Raw genomic sequence first — 17,620 nt, 5'->3', positions numbered from 1 at the left:
AATTCCCACTGCTATTTTATTATTTATAACTGATTTTGAACTCAGTTTTAAATTATTTTCTGAACACCATTTTGGTATTTCTGTAATTCTGAATACAGCACTTTGAAGGGTAAGAGATCTAAGCGTGCGACTGGAGTGGTGTGGATTTGGTTCTGCTGAAGCCAGGAAGGCAGTCTGGACACTCTGATGGATAATATTTGCTCCAGAGAACTCCACCAGACTGGCTGAAGCATGATCAGGCCTATACTGGGCTTGACTTCTTCATAGGAGAGTGGCTTTGCTTGCCTAGACTGTGATAGCAGCTATGCAAATAAATATTTTGATTATTCATTTAGGAGAAGAGGATTATTTGATGACTCTCTTGAAGTATATGTAGGCTTATTATGAGGAGCAGGTAATTTTTTCCCATTGTTATTGCTGATTCAATGAGGGAAAGTACATTGTATCAATAGTTAAAAATAAGAAAGACTTTCCTCAGTGGAATTAAGGTATACTGTGGGGATTCCTACTTTGCAGAGTGACTCAATGACATCAAAATCCCTGTTTTCACCTTTGAATCTATGAAATTCAAAATGATGTCATTGCAGTGACCAACTGCCACCCATGAAGAGGCTGTTGAATTGGGCATTACATTCTGCAGTCACTGCCTTCAGGTAAGAGTCAGAGTGTACCTGCTGTGAGTGTAGGACTGTCTTAGGCTCTGCTGAAGTATCACAGCATTATCCTTGTGCATGTATCTCACTGGGGAGACGACAGGAAAAGTTAAGTTCCAGTAAAAGGTAGCTTTTTCTTATACATGATACAGATTACAAGTGCAGAGGATGGCTTTCAAAGGAATTAGGAACCAGAATAAGTAAGGCCATTCAAGACAAAGGAAGCAGCATGTAAAGCGATGGAGTGCTGACAGAGGTGCCAGGTCGTTTTGTGGATGGTTTCAGACAATGTAGGGCATAGACAAGCTCTACTGAGGAATAAAACATTCATAAACATTTCACTAAGCAGCAAGCCATATGCAGACCCCTGTGCATCTTCTCATTCAGTCCTCATAATAAGTCTGATGTATGGTTAGAAACATCATCTCGGTTTGCTGTTGATAAAATGAAGGCATAGAGTGGTTAAGTGAGCTGCCTAAGATGACACAGCTAGCAATTGATGGAGCAGAGAATTCAAACTCAGGTTGTCAGAATTCAGCTACTTGGACTAAAATTTAATTCCAGAAACATTAGTTATCACTTCCTAAAGGCAAAGCACAAACTGAGGTAGGAATTATAGAGTTTGAGAGTAGCAAAATGTCTTCAAAAGTATATTCTCCCCAATCAAGCTCAACATGTAGGTCTACTGTAAATGTCTGTGAATTAAAAGTCTATTTTCAAGGAGTATATACTCTGGTAGGGAAGACAGACATGTATACATAACTACAATGCACAGAAGGCTACAGGTACTAATGGAACAAATTGGATAAATCTGAGGGGGAGAGAAAGTTATCCTATAAAAGGAATTGAGTTTTTGAGAGGGAGAGTGATGTGATGAAAACTTACTACTGAAAAGTTAATCTGCTGACTTGTGCTCCTTGTTTCCTTATTGTCAGCAACATTAAGCCACTTGGAACTCCAAGCAAGTTAGATACATGGTATAGAAAAGAGGAGGAAATATTTCTCTCTCTCATGTCCTGCTCACCAAAATTCTGCTAAATTGGCTTAGATGCTGGAGTAATAAATTGGAGTAAAAGCTGAAGCATAAACTCTGAAGACATGCTGATGCTTTTTGTTCAATCACTATTGTTCCTATTGTTCCTAAGAATATAAGGAGCCCCCCTCCCCCCGCCCCCCGCCCACCCAGACTGTAGGGGTTTGGTAGAGGCCTGGAAAGATTATTTGTTGCAAATGTCCAAGATATAATTTGTTGCAAATTAGGATATAAGGAACTAAAGAGCCTCTTGATGAAAGTGAAAGAGGAGAGTGAAAAAACTGGCTTAAAACTCAACATTCAAAAAACAAAAATCATGGCATCCAGTCCCATCATTTCATTGCAAATAGATGGGGAAACAATGGAAACAGTGGCAGACTTTCTTTTCTTGGGCTCCAAAATCACTGCAGATGGTGACTGCAGCCATGAAATTAAAAGACGCTTGCTCCCTGGAAAAAAGCTATAACCAACCTGTCATATTAAAAAGCAGAGACTTTTTTTTTTTTTTTTTTTTGCTGACAAAGGTCTGTCTGGTCAAAGCTATGGTTTTTCCAGTAGTCATGTATGAATGTGAGAGTTAGACTATAAAGAAGGCTGACCACTGAAGAATTGATGCTTTTGAACCATGGTGATGGAGAAGACTCTTGAGAGTCCGTTGGACTGCAAGGAGATCCAACCAGTCCATCCTAAAGAAATCAGTTCTGAATATTCATTGGAAGGACTGATGCTGAAGCAGAAGCTCCAATACTTTGGCCACCTGATGCAAAGAACTGACTCATTTGAAAAGACCCTGATGCTGGGAAAGATTGAGGGCAGGAGGAGAAGGTGACAACAGAGGGTGAGATGGTTGGATGGCACACCAGATTGATGGATATCATGCCATGGACATGAGTTTTATTAAGCTCTGGGAGTTGGTGGTGGACAGGGAAGCCTGGCGTGCTGCAGTCCATGGGTTCACACAGTTGAACATGGCTGAGTGACTAAACTGAACTGAGGATATATGTTCATTCATGTTTGATCATTTTAGTTATCTGTTCATGCAGTGGGTCTGTCATTCGGTGACTACAGTTGACCCTTGAACAACATGGATATGAACTGTGTGGGTCTGCTCATACAGTACTACATAATTCAAGGCTGATTGAATTCATAGATGTGGTTCCACAGATATGGAGGAGCCAAGTATATGGAGAAGCCAACTATATGGAGGTTATATGCAAATTTTTGACCGTCTGGAGGGCCAGTACCCCTAACCCACCTGTGGTTCAGGTTCAACTGTATTTGTTCATTGAGTGCCACTGGGTACCTGGTACTGTTGTAAGTATTGGAACATGGCAGAGTCTAGTATGAGAAGTACAATAAGTCAGCTCTCCTCATGGAGTATGCAAGCCAACAAGGTTATTCATACCATAAACATTTCAGATAGTGACATGTGACACGGAAGAAACCAAAACAGAGCAACAGGATGAAGAGTGACAGGATGGAGGAGTAAGCACTTTAAAAAGGAATCTCAGTAAACCTCTCTGACATTCCTGCAGACTTGAGTAATGAAGAGCCAGCCATACAAAGATCAGAGGGAAGAGCATTCCAGGCAGAGGAAACAGCCAGGACAGAGGCCCTGAGGTTGGAAGTTAGAGGAAGAGACAGCAAGATCATGGGCTTTTGCTATTAGCCACATTCAGAACTTCCAGAAGCATATCTGAAATACTTCTTCAAATACTGTGTCAATGAAATATTTTAACAATTAGCAATTCGATGATTCTCATTATTAACATTCTTAATAACCATTTAAAATACTCCATCTGAAAAAAATGGATATTTTAAAAAATTAACTTGAGTACAAACTGACAAATAGCAAAAAAGAAATAAAAATCATAGGTAATAGGGGAATCCAAAATATGGATGAGAGGTTTCAGAAGATCACCTTGAGCTTGAGAAGGGGGAGGGGTGGTAGTGAGGACTGGAAATTAAAGGCTGAAAATCATGTACTATTTATTAATTTAATAAATCTGTCTTGATGTCAATGTAATCGAATGCTGCCACAAAATAATGGTCTCCTGCTGCTACATAAATGTTGAGACCAAGCTCTGATGTTTATTTTCAAGACAGGAGACATTGATCCTTCACTAATAGAATATTACAAGTTTATTTCTATTATGCTAAGTAACCGAAGTTGATTTCATTGTTGGATTTGATAGATGTTGGTGCTGTCATAGTTCAGAATGGTCTGGGGCTAGGAGGCCAAGAGGATGAGTATTTTTTCTTACCTAATTAGGCATCCTTGGATTTCATTTTAATATAAGATCAATAAAAGAAAACTTTAGGGATATTTAGCCTCTAGGATCTTTTTCTGATGCCCTAGAGATTGAGACTATTTGGCACAAGATTATTCTGTCCTGAAACGAAGAGACTCTAGAGCCAGACAGTGAGTTGGATGGGGGCCCCACCCAACTGGAAAGGCAACAGGAAAAGTGATGAGAGGAAAAGACAGCTACAACAATAGAAGGAGGAAGTGAAGCCAAAAAAACAAGAGAAGAAGGAAAAGTAACAGTGAACTGCAACAATTCACCGGGAAAGGACAACCACATAGGGGGAAAAAAAAAAACAACCCAAAGGGAATTGCAATCGGCTGATTTAGATGTGAGGGACAAGTTTTTGACTATTTCCAGAGGTAGCGCACTTATTTACAGTGATCAATGAATGGATGTCAATGGAATCCAGTGATTCGGGTTTCCCTTTCCCTAAGCAGAATGTGAATTAAAATGAAGACCTTGGTTTTGGATTTCATCTTCCATAGATCACACAGCCACCTAGTTCTGGGAAATGTGGTTGATATTTCTCAGAGGAATGAACAAAGTGGAGATTGGAAATTAGACATGAACTGACCAATTTAGTCAGAGTAAGGAGAATACTCCTCTCTTTTAAACATAAAAAAATAGATTCATGCCACATCATTTTTCCTTTTAACAACCTATAGTGAGCCAAGGGATTTACTTTGCAACAGTTAAAATGGGAGGAAATGATGTATTTGATAAAAGACAAGGCTGTAATAAAGCAGGGTGTGGCTTGGTGTTTTTGATTTTACCTAATCAGAGGGTTAGCTGTAAGAACAGAATTCAGTGCTGCTTACCATGCTGAAGCAAGGTCTCATAAGCTCTGCTTGAGTGGCCCCACCTATATTTAATCCAATCTGAATTCATAGAAAGGCTTGCCCTTCTGGAATCATGGTGCATGAAAGAGTAAATGCTTTGAGGTAGAGCATTGCATGAGATACTCTATGTAAGCACTTAGATAGTACCTGGCAAGAGCTTGATAGATATTAGTGTTATTAGTGATATTAATACATAAGAAGTCTGTAGTGTGGTCTGCAAGAACTGAAATTCTTGCATGGTGAACCATATAACATTGCCAAGTCAACCATATTAGATTTGCAAAATAGCAGTTTCGTGTATTTCAGTCTAATGTGTTCTCATGAAACTTGCTGATCTCTCTCACCTTTTGTGCTTTTGTCAGGGGTTAAGGGGTGAAGAGAGGGAAAAGGGAAGAGAGGAAGAATGGGGAAAAGAAGGAATGGGAAGGTGGGAGTTTACATGGGAGAGCCTTTTGAAGAACTTGCACCGACACGAAGCTGAAGTGATGAGATGTAGCCCCGTTCCCCGCAGCCCCTCTCACAGCCCTTTAGTGAACTCGCCAGGTTTTTAGAAAGTTCCTGAGACATGGATGTGCCTCCTCCTTCCACAAATGATAAATGCTCTTTTAAAATAAAACACCCAAATCATAGAGCAGAACTGACAGCTCCAAAAAGGACATGGTGCCGAAACAAAAACAAACAAAGCAGTACAAGAACGTTGCAGTACATGGGTAACTCTGCCAGAGGAGTGGCAGAAAGTGCCCAGACCTGGCTTCCTCCGTGACCACCCTTCTCCATAGACTACCCACATCCACCACCAGAGTGACCTCTCCGTCTGCCTCCCTCCTAGAAACAGGACCAGGCTGAAAAGCCAGGCAAACGGACATGGTGCTTGTGAAGCCTCTGATATCAGGGCACCTCTGCGCCAAATATTGTATTGAAGAAACACATTCCAGAAGTCAGTATCCTTGGTCAAAACTCTCCTTAACAAAGCAACATAGCCCTAAGTAGTGTCCACGGGCCTGTGGACCCTGATAAAGTTTCTCCTCACGTAACTAAAATCCCGTGAGTGTTACAGGGTGGGAGGCACACTCAGAGGAACAGTAACAGACCATAAGACAAAAATGTATTCTTCCTTAAGTTTCTTAACACTGGCCCTCCAGACCACAGACAGCTTGGGTCTGAGAAGTTGGGTGAGGTTAATGGGGATTGCCTTGTAGTAGTCAATAGCTCAGAACCATGTGGCGGGGACCCTTCTCTCTCCTGCATCAAATATTTAGGTCCAAAGAAAAAAGGCCTGAGGAGTTTCGAAAGATGATAATGGGATTATAACATTATTTATCTGTTGAGGAATCTGATTTGTACAGGTATAATCTAATGATGATGCTAGCAGGTAGCAGTTACTACCATAGAGTACTTATAAATCTTTAGGAACTTACTGCAATATATAGGATGGAGTCCAACTGGTTTCAAACACTTTTTGAATACCCCCAAAATAAAATATTAAAGTGTCTTCTATATCGCTGGGAAGTATACATGACCCTGATAAGATTGTTTATTCCTTATGACTGACTGTTGGCAATGAGAATATTCACCATTTATCTTAAGTAGATTTTTAACACTTAAACCATTTCAAGGTAAATAAAATACCATAGTGATATATTTGTCATCTTCCTTTTTTTGCCACACTTGGTCGAGGAGATCCAGTTATGTTGGAAAATTATGAAAAGCAAATGTAGTGCTATTTTTTTCTCCTATGTTTCCACTCCCAACAGAAGGAAATGACACTGCCTGAAATGTTGTACAGCTTCCCTCTTGAGACTGGGGCTTTTGTCAACTCCAAGAGTGCAAAGACATCACATTGGCATAACCTTAGTAGGTGAAAAATCATTGTGAAGATTTAGGAATGCACTAAAAAAATATAGTAATACTTTTGAATAAGGAACACTCTTTGGCACACTTCCTATTACATAACTTTCAACATTTAATGACAAAAATCCAGCCAGTGAACACTGCAACACTTGGAATTTGTTTTGCAAAATGTGCTAAAGTGTAAGAAATTACCATACATGGTAGCCCTGGTTTTTTTTTTTTTTTAAATTTTTATTCGTCTTTAGCTTATGCACAATTCTTTGAATCAGAATTATTCCAAGTTCCTAAACTGCAAATTTTTGACAGTGTTAGAAAAACTAGGCACTCTAGAGAAGGAACTATTTAGAAGTGGTAGCTTTGCACACTGTCTCTCCTAACTCATTGGTAAGTGTTTATATCTAAATTGGGATTTTAAAAATCTAGGGCAATAGGTTAAGAAAACAGTCTTGCCTCAGATTAACTAATGCTAAACCAACAGCAGTGTGTCAAATGATGTTAATATGAGGCCCCATTTTACTTATTATTCTGGTATGAGAGACCATGTTGCATAGTATATTATAGTTGTAACGACTTCATTCATTCCATTACTTTGGTATGTGGCCTGTGAACAGTTTGTGAATATGAGCATGCTGGTCTCTTCTGCTTAGGAGTGATGTTTCAAACAGTAGTCTGAGTGACAAACATCTCAGAGCTTGCTCACATTCCTCTGTGGAATAGTCACTTCTGAGAGAAAGAGGTGCGGCTTCGTGGTCTGGGAAGGGACTGCCAGCCAGGAACACAGAGTTCTCATCTTGGAACTAGTATTGTTTTCTCTATGGAGCAGATAATGCTAATGAATTTTTCTTAGGACTCAGTTTACCAGCTTTAGAAAGCTGATCAGGAAAATCTAATTAACTGGCGTATGTTCTGCTAAATGACTTCATATGAAAAGTGATATGAATGTAAGTAGGGAGATGTTATTTTCATAAACGAATGAGTTCTATAAAACAAACAATAGAACAGTTTGGTCCTTCAGAAAAATTATCCCCCAACAAGAAAATCCATTTTTATGTATAAATAGTTTAAATTTGCTAAATAAATATTTTCTACACTAAATGTTTTTCTTTTTTTAACACGCCGAGTATTTTATGTGATGGAAATAATTAAATTCATGATTAGCTTCCATTTAAACATAAAGTGATAGTCTCTTTGTTCTGTGTATTAATAGCAAAGGGAAATCTTTTCTAAAGTTCCATGCACTGTAAGAATACAGACATTATTAACCTCAATGTTTTAGAGAAAAATTAGAATCTAAGAAATGTATAGTCAATCTAGAGCTTCAGTAGGGTGGTATAATAAACTGCCTGTTTTAAAATGATAAAGACTTCCAAGAATAAGATGCAGGTTCCAGAAAGAGAAAATTGTGCATATGTGCCCAAACAAAACGGGAGGGAAAAAAGACCTAATGACTGAATAACTCTGGTGTTCTATATCTGACAGAATAAAGTTTAAAAAAAAAAATCAACCTCAAATGCAAATACTCCATTCTGATGGCTCAGCTGATCAGCATTCCCCTACTCTAAATCTAGCCACCCTTCCCCCCTACTCAAATTAATCAGCCTTATATACATGGTTAAAGAACCTTCAAACTTCTAAAAAATAAATTGAGATTCTTTACAGTAGGAATCTTTAAGTGTCCTAATTCTTCACCCTTGTAAAAAATGAAAACAAACAAAACATGGGTCTTCAATTCTGTGTCTGGGATCTCAAATTTGGCTCTGACTATGTGTTTCAGATCTCATTAATTAGAATATTGGCCCCATGAGATACAGTTGCTGATGCAAAGAACACTCTTTGTACTCAAAATAATTTGAACAAGGGCAAAGAAGCATTTTATTTACATGTGTAAACATTAAGAGAAAAATAAAACACAGATGATGGTTCAGGTAGCTGCTTAGATATTTTAAAGATAATTGATTTGATTACTTAAGCTGTAAGGTTATGAGATAGAGTAACAGCTATGTTTTCACTTTGTGTATTTGTTGCATGATAACATTCTTATAAAGGTAACTCTGACATTAACTTGGCAAGTTCTGAACTAAGACCTTTTGGCATTTTATTATTTCCAGATACTAAGACCAAATTGCTTTGAATCCCATGCCCCACTGTGCAGATCTATAATTTATTTATTTTTTAAATATCAGAAAACAGGCCATTATTCAAAAGACTTTTCCATGTAACAAATCTGGGTAAAGATCAATCAAATGAGTAACTTACAGCAATAAACAGCAAACAGCCCTTCTTGTTTTCTTTCTTCATTTTCCTTTCTCTTTAGGAAATAGCAAATTAAACCATGACTATTTGTGGTCTTGCACTATAAGAACACATGTAGTCATATATTTTCATCCTATTAAATCTATTTGCTCAATGGATAAAAAGTAAAGTCCACTGTAGTGTCTTACATGGGGAGGGTCATCTGTTTTGTAAAGCCACAACCTAAAAATCTTTCTCTGAAAGATGGTGCCCATTGGCTGTCTGTAAATGGGTACTGAAAGCAGAGTTCAACAGCCCTGGGGCTTACAAAAATATACAGATGCCTGGGTCCATCTGATTTAGTTAGTCTGGGCTGGGGTTCCAGATCTGGTATTTAAAAACAAATGAACAACAACAAGAAAAAAGTTCTAAGGCAATTCTAATGTGTCGTGACTGAGAATTAGAGAGGATCCCAAGACCAGTGCAAAGATAATATAGAACTTAGGTAATAGTACAAAGCCCACTCTTGGTTTTAAATGGAAACCTTACCTTATTCCAGGTGTGGGCAGCAGCTGCCAGAGATCCCCCCCCCCTTGACAGCATTCTCTAATCAGTACCTAATAGGGAATGTTCTATGGGTGATGGAGCCTGGGGATGCTAATAATTTTCTGAGTTAAAGCTAATGGAAGTAGATTAAATTGAACAGCAAATTACATGGCACCAAACTTGAAGGTAGTGTTTGTAACCACTGACAGCCTGATAAGACACTTGGGCATTTGGAACCAAAGTTTGTTAAAAGAGGGAGGTTATTACTTCTTCTGTTAGGGGAAGCACACCGATTGAAACCGCCTACCCTGGCCAGGCACCATAGTAACTATTTGCATGAGTTGTTTTATGACAGGAGGTCCTGGTAAGGGACACGGAACTAATAAGCCACCGCCAACCAGAAGAGTTCGGGAAAGATCAAGAGGAGACACCACATGTTGGACCACCTCCCAGAATCCTCCTCTCTGCCATCCATCTTGGCTGAACAAGGTGTGCACCACCAGGAAGGACTCTGAGTCAGAATGATTGGCTAAAGACAACCCGGAAACTAATCCCATCACTATAAACCCTGAGACTGCAAGTCAAGTGGCAGAGCTGTTCTCCTGGGTTCCATTATCCTCCTGCTCTCCACCCAGGTGCCCTTTCCCAATAAAATCTCTTGCTTTGTCAGCACATGTGTCTCCTCAGACAATTCATTTCTGAGTGTTAGACAAGAGCCCAGTTTCAGGCCCTGGAAGGGGTCCCCCTTCCTGCAACACTTCCAAGTACCTCAGAGCCCAAGAATGTCCTGTCCCCACCACTGCAGGTCATTGTAAACAGAGAGAAGAATTTTGAATAAGAAAGGGTAAATTACCTCTCTTGAAAATCAACTTAAGCCAATGTGACTTTTTTTATTTTCTTTATCTTCACTTCTATTGGTTGAATTTTTGTCCTTTTAATAAAAGCATGTTTATTTTTCTTGTATCCTTTTGTATTAGTCAATCCTCTACTGTTATTGTTATCTTTTGCTATCATATTCTACAGCTACTTCATTTAATCTTGTTTTTCTTATTTTTCTTTTTACACTTGACCTTTTCCATTTTTTTTTCGTTTTCCTTAACGTAGCAGGTCCCTTCTCTTCATTTTCCCGTGTTTGATTTATGTTTGGTTGCCAGCACCTTTTCTGATTCTTTGATTTTTACTAACTGCCCTTCCTTAACCTTCTGTTGATGTTATATTCCTACCACTTGCTATCAATGCCCACACAAGCCTATTTCTTTCCATTCCATCTATCTCCGAATCTCCATATACATTTTTATGATCCTACTACTAAAAGTTTAAAGCTGCATGTGAGGAAAAGAAAGGTACCTTTCTCCATTTGAATGCTATTTCCTCTCCCCTCCCATAGCTGTTCCATGTCTTTTTATCCTTCCTTGATGTTTTCCCCTATCTGACTCCCAACTGCACCCCACTTCCCCTGTCACTCCCTATTTTATGCCCATCTCTTCTTTTTAACCGTGTTTGCACTCTGTCTCATTTTACATCCAAGGATCTCCACAAGATAAAGGATGGAGTTCAGTTGGGAGCCAGGTTGTGTGTGTTTTCAGAAACTTTTTCGCTTTTACTGAAATGGGATTGGGGCCTGGGATCCATGAGTATTCTTGGGCAGCCTTTCAGCTCTGGCAAAAGCTTTGTACACCTTGGAGCACGGCTGGGGCCTATTCTGATGGACAAAGACAGGGATGTTTTTAAAAGCCTTCTAACGTCCTTTCCACTCCAAAGGTCAGGATGAGTTGGCATCAACGCCCAAGGCTGGAGAGGCAGGCCAGGTGGGATACCCGGGGCCCTTTTCTGCAGTAGGTCTGGCGTGTCGCGGGGCTCTGATCTTAGGAGGACGAGGTGGGGGCCACTGAGGCCCCAGGAGCCACTGGGTCATCTTTGGGAGGAAGGCTCACCTCTACAGAGAGGAGCCAGGCCCGAGCCTGAGTGCTCCCCCGGGCTGCAGGGCGCGGCCCCAGGAGCCAGGCGACGCCACCCCAGCGGCGCCAAGGGCCGGAGGCACAGTCCCTCCCCGGAGGGAAGGCGAGTCGCTCCCGGTCGCTCAGCCAGAAGGTCGAGGGAACAGTGCGCGTGTCCCCCGCCAGCCGGCCCTCTGGGAGCTGGGCGGGGGCGACACCGCAGGGAGTAGGGCCGAGGACCGCAGAGATCAATCCTGGGTACCGGCGCGGGGTCACAGACAGGAGAGGAGCGGGAGAAAGGGGCTCGGGGGGGGGGGGGGGGGGTAGCTCCCCAGGGCGGCTGGGGCCGTAGATCTGCCTGTGTACTCGGCGGGCGCCCCGAAGTCTGGGGCCGCGGCGGCTCCGGCTCCGCCGGCTCCTGCCAGAGACTCCAGGCCGCACTTTCCCCTCCTCCCGGCGCCTTCTCTCCAGTGAGGAGCCGAGCGCGGGCGGTGCGGGGGGAGGGGCGGCGGCGGAGGGAACAGCCAGTTGTTTAAAATCCTTCTAGAGCAGTTTCTAATTCCCCCCTTGCGCCGGGGTTCGGAGGGGGGAGGGAGGGAGAGGAGCGGGAGGAGGGAGGAGAGCGGAGAGGGAAGGAGGGAGGGAACCCAGGAGGGAGGGAAGGAGGGAGGAGACTGCCGCTTAGGCTGTAGCCGCCGCCGCGCGCTTCGGCAGGCCGGAGGGGGTGGGGGGGAGGCCTGTCAGTCTCGTGCGTTGCCTGGGCGAAGGGGGCGGAGCTTTGGCGTGGGGCGGCCAATAGTGGGGGTGGCTGCGTGGGTCGCCATGGGGACGGGGCTGTTCCCGGGGAGGCTGTGATGGGTTGACAGGTGCGTGACAGTGGGAGCTGCTCTCGGCACAAGCATGTACGGCAAAGGCAAGAGTAACAGCAGCGCCGTCCCGTCCGACAGCCAGGCCCGGGAGAAGTAAGTGTCTCCGCTTCTCACCCACCTCCGCCTTCTCACGCGCGCACACACACACACGCACGCACTCGCACACTCTCTCGGAGACACCCAGACACACAGACACTCTCTGCCGGGGGAGAGCCGGGGGGTGGGCTGGCAGGGGGAGGGGTGCGCGAGGTGGGGGGCGTGCGGTGCTGGGAGCGGCTGTTTCCCAGGAGGGGCTCGCGCGGGGCTGGCGGCCGTGGGGTCTGGCGGGCAGGAGGGAGCGAGTGTGTCGGGGGGCGGCGGCGGTGCTGGTGGCGGGGATGGAAACTTGTTTGGGTGATTGAGGGAAATAACCCGCGGGTTCACCTCCTCGCAAAGTAACTTTAGAGCTGGGGTCCGGGGCTGCGGGGAGCGGAGAGCCTCCGGGGGTAGAGGTTGGGCGGGAGGGGGCAGCTGCGTGGAGGAGGGCACGCGGAGCGAATGTGGGTGTTCGGTGGGGGCGGGCCGGGGTCGGGGCGGGCAGCTTGAGGGGCACCGCGGCAGGGGGCTCGGGCACCGGGGCCGGGTGCGCCTGGCGAGGCGAAGGCAGCGGGGCCGGGCGCGCGGCGGGCGGAAGCCGGGCGTGGAGCGGCCGAGCGGGGCCCCGCTGGGCGCGGAGACGCGCGCGGGGCGCGGAGGGCGTGTGCGGGGCGTGGGCCGGGTGGGCGTCGGGGCTTTCCCGGTCCGGAGGAGGGACGCCGCGTTCGCGGCCCCGAGCGCCGCGCGGAGCCCGGGGCAGGGGGCGCCAAGGGCGCCGCTGAAGTTTGGGAGTCAAAGGACCGAGTTCCCGGGGAGGAAAAGTGTGCTGGCGAGAAGCGGGAGCTGCTGGGGTAGGCTGACGTTTCTGCCGCTCGCAGTCGACCCAACTCGGCGGCGGCGGCGACTGGAGAACTTTTTTTTGGAGGCTTGCAGCCTCCCAAACGTAGAGGGCCGTGGCGGTCCGGGCGGCGAGCGGGGGTCGCGGGGCGCAGAGGAGTAGCCGTGGGGGCCGCGGCCGCTGGCGCGAGGAGGGCTGTCTGCGGTGGGGAGGGGGCAGTGGTCCGAACCCGGACTTGCAGGAAGGGTCGAAGCGTGGAGACGGGGAGGAGTTAGTTGTTTGGTCGGTGTGGCGAGGAGATACAGGTGTTAACTCCGGTGGGAGCCCAGGGGAGGCTGGCGAGAAAAGAGCCCCTCCCGGGCTGGGATGCCACCGTCACGGCACGCTGCGAAGCAGGGTTGTTTGCTTCTCTTCTTATGTGCTTGTAACGGTGATTTGGTTGTTACTAAAAATGAGAGCGCATAGTGACTGTGACCACTGAGGAAGAACCCCTCTTTTCTGTGCAGCAGCTCTGGTGGTGATTCCCACTAACCACCTCCATTCTGAGGATGAGGCGTATCCCTGTCATTGGACGCGCTCTGCCCTTCCGAGGACTTCAGACTGGGGGACAAGTCTGAGAGCATCTCTCAAAAGCTACTTTAGTCACCTTGCACAAGGAAATAGCTGCGTAAATAAAAAACGAACGTGCAGAAACTACCGGGTTTCCCTCCTAGTTTTAGGCAGTTAGTAGTCTTCTGAAAGTTTCTCGTGCCCTAGGGTTGGGAACATTTCCTAATCTTCGTGTTGGCAGCAATAAACGCAATTCCTATAGGATTTAGGGGCGGCAGGCCTTGGCGTATCAAAACAAACCAAAAAAAGATACTCCCCCCCTCCCCGCGAGGTATTTTCTGAGCTGTATTCAGGATCTTGTTGCTGTGACAAGGAGTATGTAAAAGATTTAGCATTATAGGTTGGTTAAGAAATAGCAAGTTAATGGAATTGAAGTTTTGAGATAGCGTAATTTGTGTGCATTTATCATTTAGTGGCAATATAGCTGAGAAAACAGAAACATTTAGAGAAGATGTTTTAATGATTACAGAGTATTTGGATTTCATATTTTGGGGAGTGAAGGAATTGAAATGTTGTATTGAGGTATACCTTACTTACTTTCAGGGTGGTTTTTGAAAATCAAATTTTGCATTTTACTTGAACTTCCAGGAATGGCTGGATTTAATCTATATTATGATAACTTTGTAAAAAAATTTTAAAATCATCTAGCATAATAATGAGGAAGTTGAACCTGGTGTGTCTTAGGTCCTTTCTAGCTCTAATTCTGTGGTTATGTCATGAAAACAAATAATTGCCATTTTGCTGTCAAGTCTACCAAACTGAACACCAAGTAACATCTACACTTGTAAGCCAGGTGGTGAGAGTTCTGCTAGATGGTGCTATTTGATTTAAATAAATTTCTTCCATTCATTATAATTGGCAGCAGGAACCCTGGATTGCTTTGCCTTAGGAACTAAATATAGGTAGAGGCCACTTTTGGAGAACTGACAATGATCACTGAGTTAACTGTTGTTGCGTTAATTTCTAGGCGAATGTTGTTTGAATCGAAGACAAACATTGAGGTGTAGATTCTGTTTGATGCAGTAAGTTTCATTTTGCCAGAAGAGTTGATCTGATTACTCATTTTTTGCCCTTTGTGTGTACTTGGGACTTTAATGGCACTATTCCACAATAACCTACTGACTTCTGAAGATAGGTATCTTGAAGTTGTCTTTAAAATGGATATCACCAGATTAAAAAAAGTTTTTTTAAGGAGGCAGACCTCAAAAAGTGCCCGAGTGAAGAATGTTCTTTTATATAGCAAATTAGAACTGTACTGGCCTTAAAAGTCACAGAAATAATGTTTTTCAGTAATGAATATGTAAACATTTTACAATAAAAACATTCTGAAAAATGAATCATCATTAAAAATAATGGCATGCACATAAAATAAAAATACTGGTTTTATAATCCATCAAGAAATACATTTTCTTATGAGTTCATAGAGGAGAGCAGACAGGCCCTTATCTATATTATATCTTTGCTTTCTCTTTCATTAAGTCACTATGTGCTATAGTTGAAATTAATTTGTAGATTTTATGCAGGTTTTATATTTTCACTATACATTTCTGAACATAAAAATGACTGGAGTCAGGTTAATTACTGATTTCGTTGTTTTAAAAGCCAGACGGATCAAGTCTATACAGAAGTTTGGATTAGGTTTAATTATAGACAGGGTGATTGAAAACCCTTGGAGGGAGGAGGGATGTTTGTGTAGAAATTTAAATTCTGATGCTGTTAGGTCATTTCCCCCTTTAGCAGGCTTTCTTTGTAACATTGTACTGCAGTCTCAATTGCAATTAAGTAACTATGCAATTGGTTGTTTAATATTTGCCTTCCTCTAAAATGTAAGTTTCTTGAGGGCAAGGGATAATACTTCAGATTTCTTCTCTGAGCTGTCCTTGACATTAAGAATAGTGTCTTCAAATGTCAAAAGCACCAACTAAATGCTGTTGAATAAGTGAAGATGTTAGACTCAAGGGCATGTTTTCAATGTGAAAAAAATTTTTTTCAGTGACCTCCAAAATAAGGACTTTGGAAGTTTGAATTCCATATTCTCTAGCTTAAGGGTATTTAAAAATTAACTGATAACAGCAGAAGAGTAATCATTATTTAAATTGTCATTCTGTGTGTAACTCACTGTGTTCTGCACTTTATTTTTTCTAATTCTCCCAACAGTTCTGCAAGATACTGATTTTTTTTTTTTTTCTTCATTAAAGAAATAAGAAAACTCTTGACTAGTTAAGTAACTTTGCCTAGGGATACACTACTAGCTGGGTTTCTAACAAAGCTATCTCTGCTTAAAATCTATAGTTGAAGATGAAAGGTAGATTTTTTTTTTTTCACTATCCTAGTTTGCTTTCTTGATTTAGGGTAGATTGCTACAGATTTAGGGAACAGCTTTACAGGATCAGATATAACAGACTTCAAATGTTTGATCAGATAGGTAGTCTTTACCATTGGTGCACCTTATGCTGACGCCCTCCATTTTGACAGATTGCAGACATGTGTGTTGTGTGGGGAAAACAGAAACTTTAGGAGGGAAAGTTGAAAGCCTAAAATAATGAAAAATTCCTGTTTCTTGAGATTTTTTTCCTTCTGGAACTTCTGTGTGATCCCTTAAGTTTTAAAATTAGACATTGTAGTGAGCAAGTTCTGTATGTAATGTTGCTGAATTTTAGGCCACTCTCTATGCCACGCTGCCACATAAAGCGTACCTAGCACCTGCAAATAGATGAGTGTGATACTACTTTTTGTTAAACTAATTTCATCTTTAAAATTATGTAATAGCACAGAAAGATGAATGTATCATAAAACAACACTGAACAAAGATACATATACTAAATACTGACATTAAGTTAAACTTGTCAGGAACTATAGAAATCTGTACATTTGACCTGTGGCTCTGAAAAGTAACTTTGGTTTTTAAACCATGAAAACAACATAAACTCATTTTTAAGTGGTTAAAATCTAATGATCATTTAAATATGATTTCATATAGACTGTCGTGATTATGCATGAAATAGAATTTAGTCAAATGAATTTTGTAAATTTGGAAAAAACAATAAATACTACTCCATATAAGAGAGTTTGTAGATACTAGCATCCACATGACCTCTCTTTTGTTATTAAGTTGCCCCCCCCCCCCCAAATGGTAAACTTTTCTTCTTCCTTCTTTCCTTTTTTTCCTGAAGGTAATAAGGCAAGTGAAGTAATACAGATCTCATTAGAAACTTGATTGAGAAGCAGTTAATGCATTTAACACAATTCAAGATTTCTAAAACTAATGAAGGAATACCTTTATGGGGATTAAATTTTCTATATGATATTCAATTGACTGTTCCCTTCTCAATCCCCAGGATATTTCCTCCAAAATAACTTGTATCTAATATGTCAGCTCTGGGAGCCTTACTTTTGATTGATCTCCTTTCCATTATTTTAGAATTATCCAAAAAATGATGTTTTTTGAAGGAACAAATCTAAAGAAAAAAGTGTAAGATGTTGAGAGTTAACTTTTAGTATTGTTTATTTAGAGGTTTATTACTCTTAGAAATAGTAATAATGTTGAAATGTATTTTTTCAGAGCTGTGAAAGAAAAAAAAAAGGTTTATTTCCACACCCTACAGCCAATTTGCCATATAAAACAAATTTAAGAAGGAAAAAAATTAAGTTTTAGTTACTTTGCAGTAGTGAACTAAATGCATCTTACATCTTCAGTTACTACTAGAAAATAGAATTATTTTGTTTTAAAATTGAAACATACACCATAGGCAAGGGTTGGAATACCGAGGTTGCTGTTTATTAACACTCCACCCTAATAGTTTAGAATTAGAAGTAAAATTTGAGGAAT

General features: G+C 42.3%; 1 protein-coding gene across 3 annotated transcripts in view; it reads left to right on the top strand.

Annotated features, from left to right (window-relative positions):
* Positions 1-12,215: 12,215 nt before the first annotated feature.
* Positions 12,216-17,620, top strand: part of SSBP2 (single stranded DNA binding protein 2) — a 303,233-nt gene continuing 297,828 nt past the window's right edge. For all 3 annotated transcript variants that reach the window (XR_009694225.1, XM_061151947.1, XM_061151945.1), the window contains exon 1: positions 12,216-12,362. Coding sequence is in view for 2 of the 3 variants with exons in the window: in XM_061151947.1 (XP_061007930.1) it covers positions 12,301-12,362 (62 nt within the window). In the remaining variant the exon portion in view is untranslated. The remainder of the gene's footprint in view (positions 12,363-17,620) is intronic.

Source organism: Dama dama, chromosome 9 (assembly GCF_033118175.1).
Source record: "Dama dama isolate Ldn47 chromosome 9, ASM3311817v1, whole genome shotgun sequence".
Lineage (NCBI taxonomy): Eukaryota > Metazoa > Chordata > Mammalia > Artiodactyla > Cervidae > Dama > Dama dama.
The sequence above is the reverse complement of the archived record's forward strand: the minus strand, read 5'-3'. Positions and strand labels throughout refer to the sequence as shown.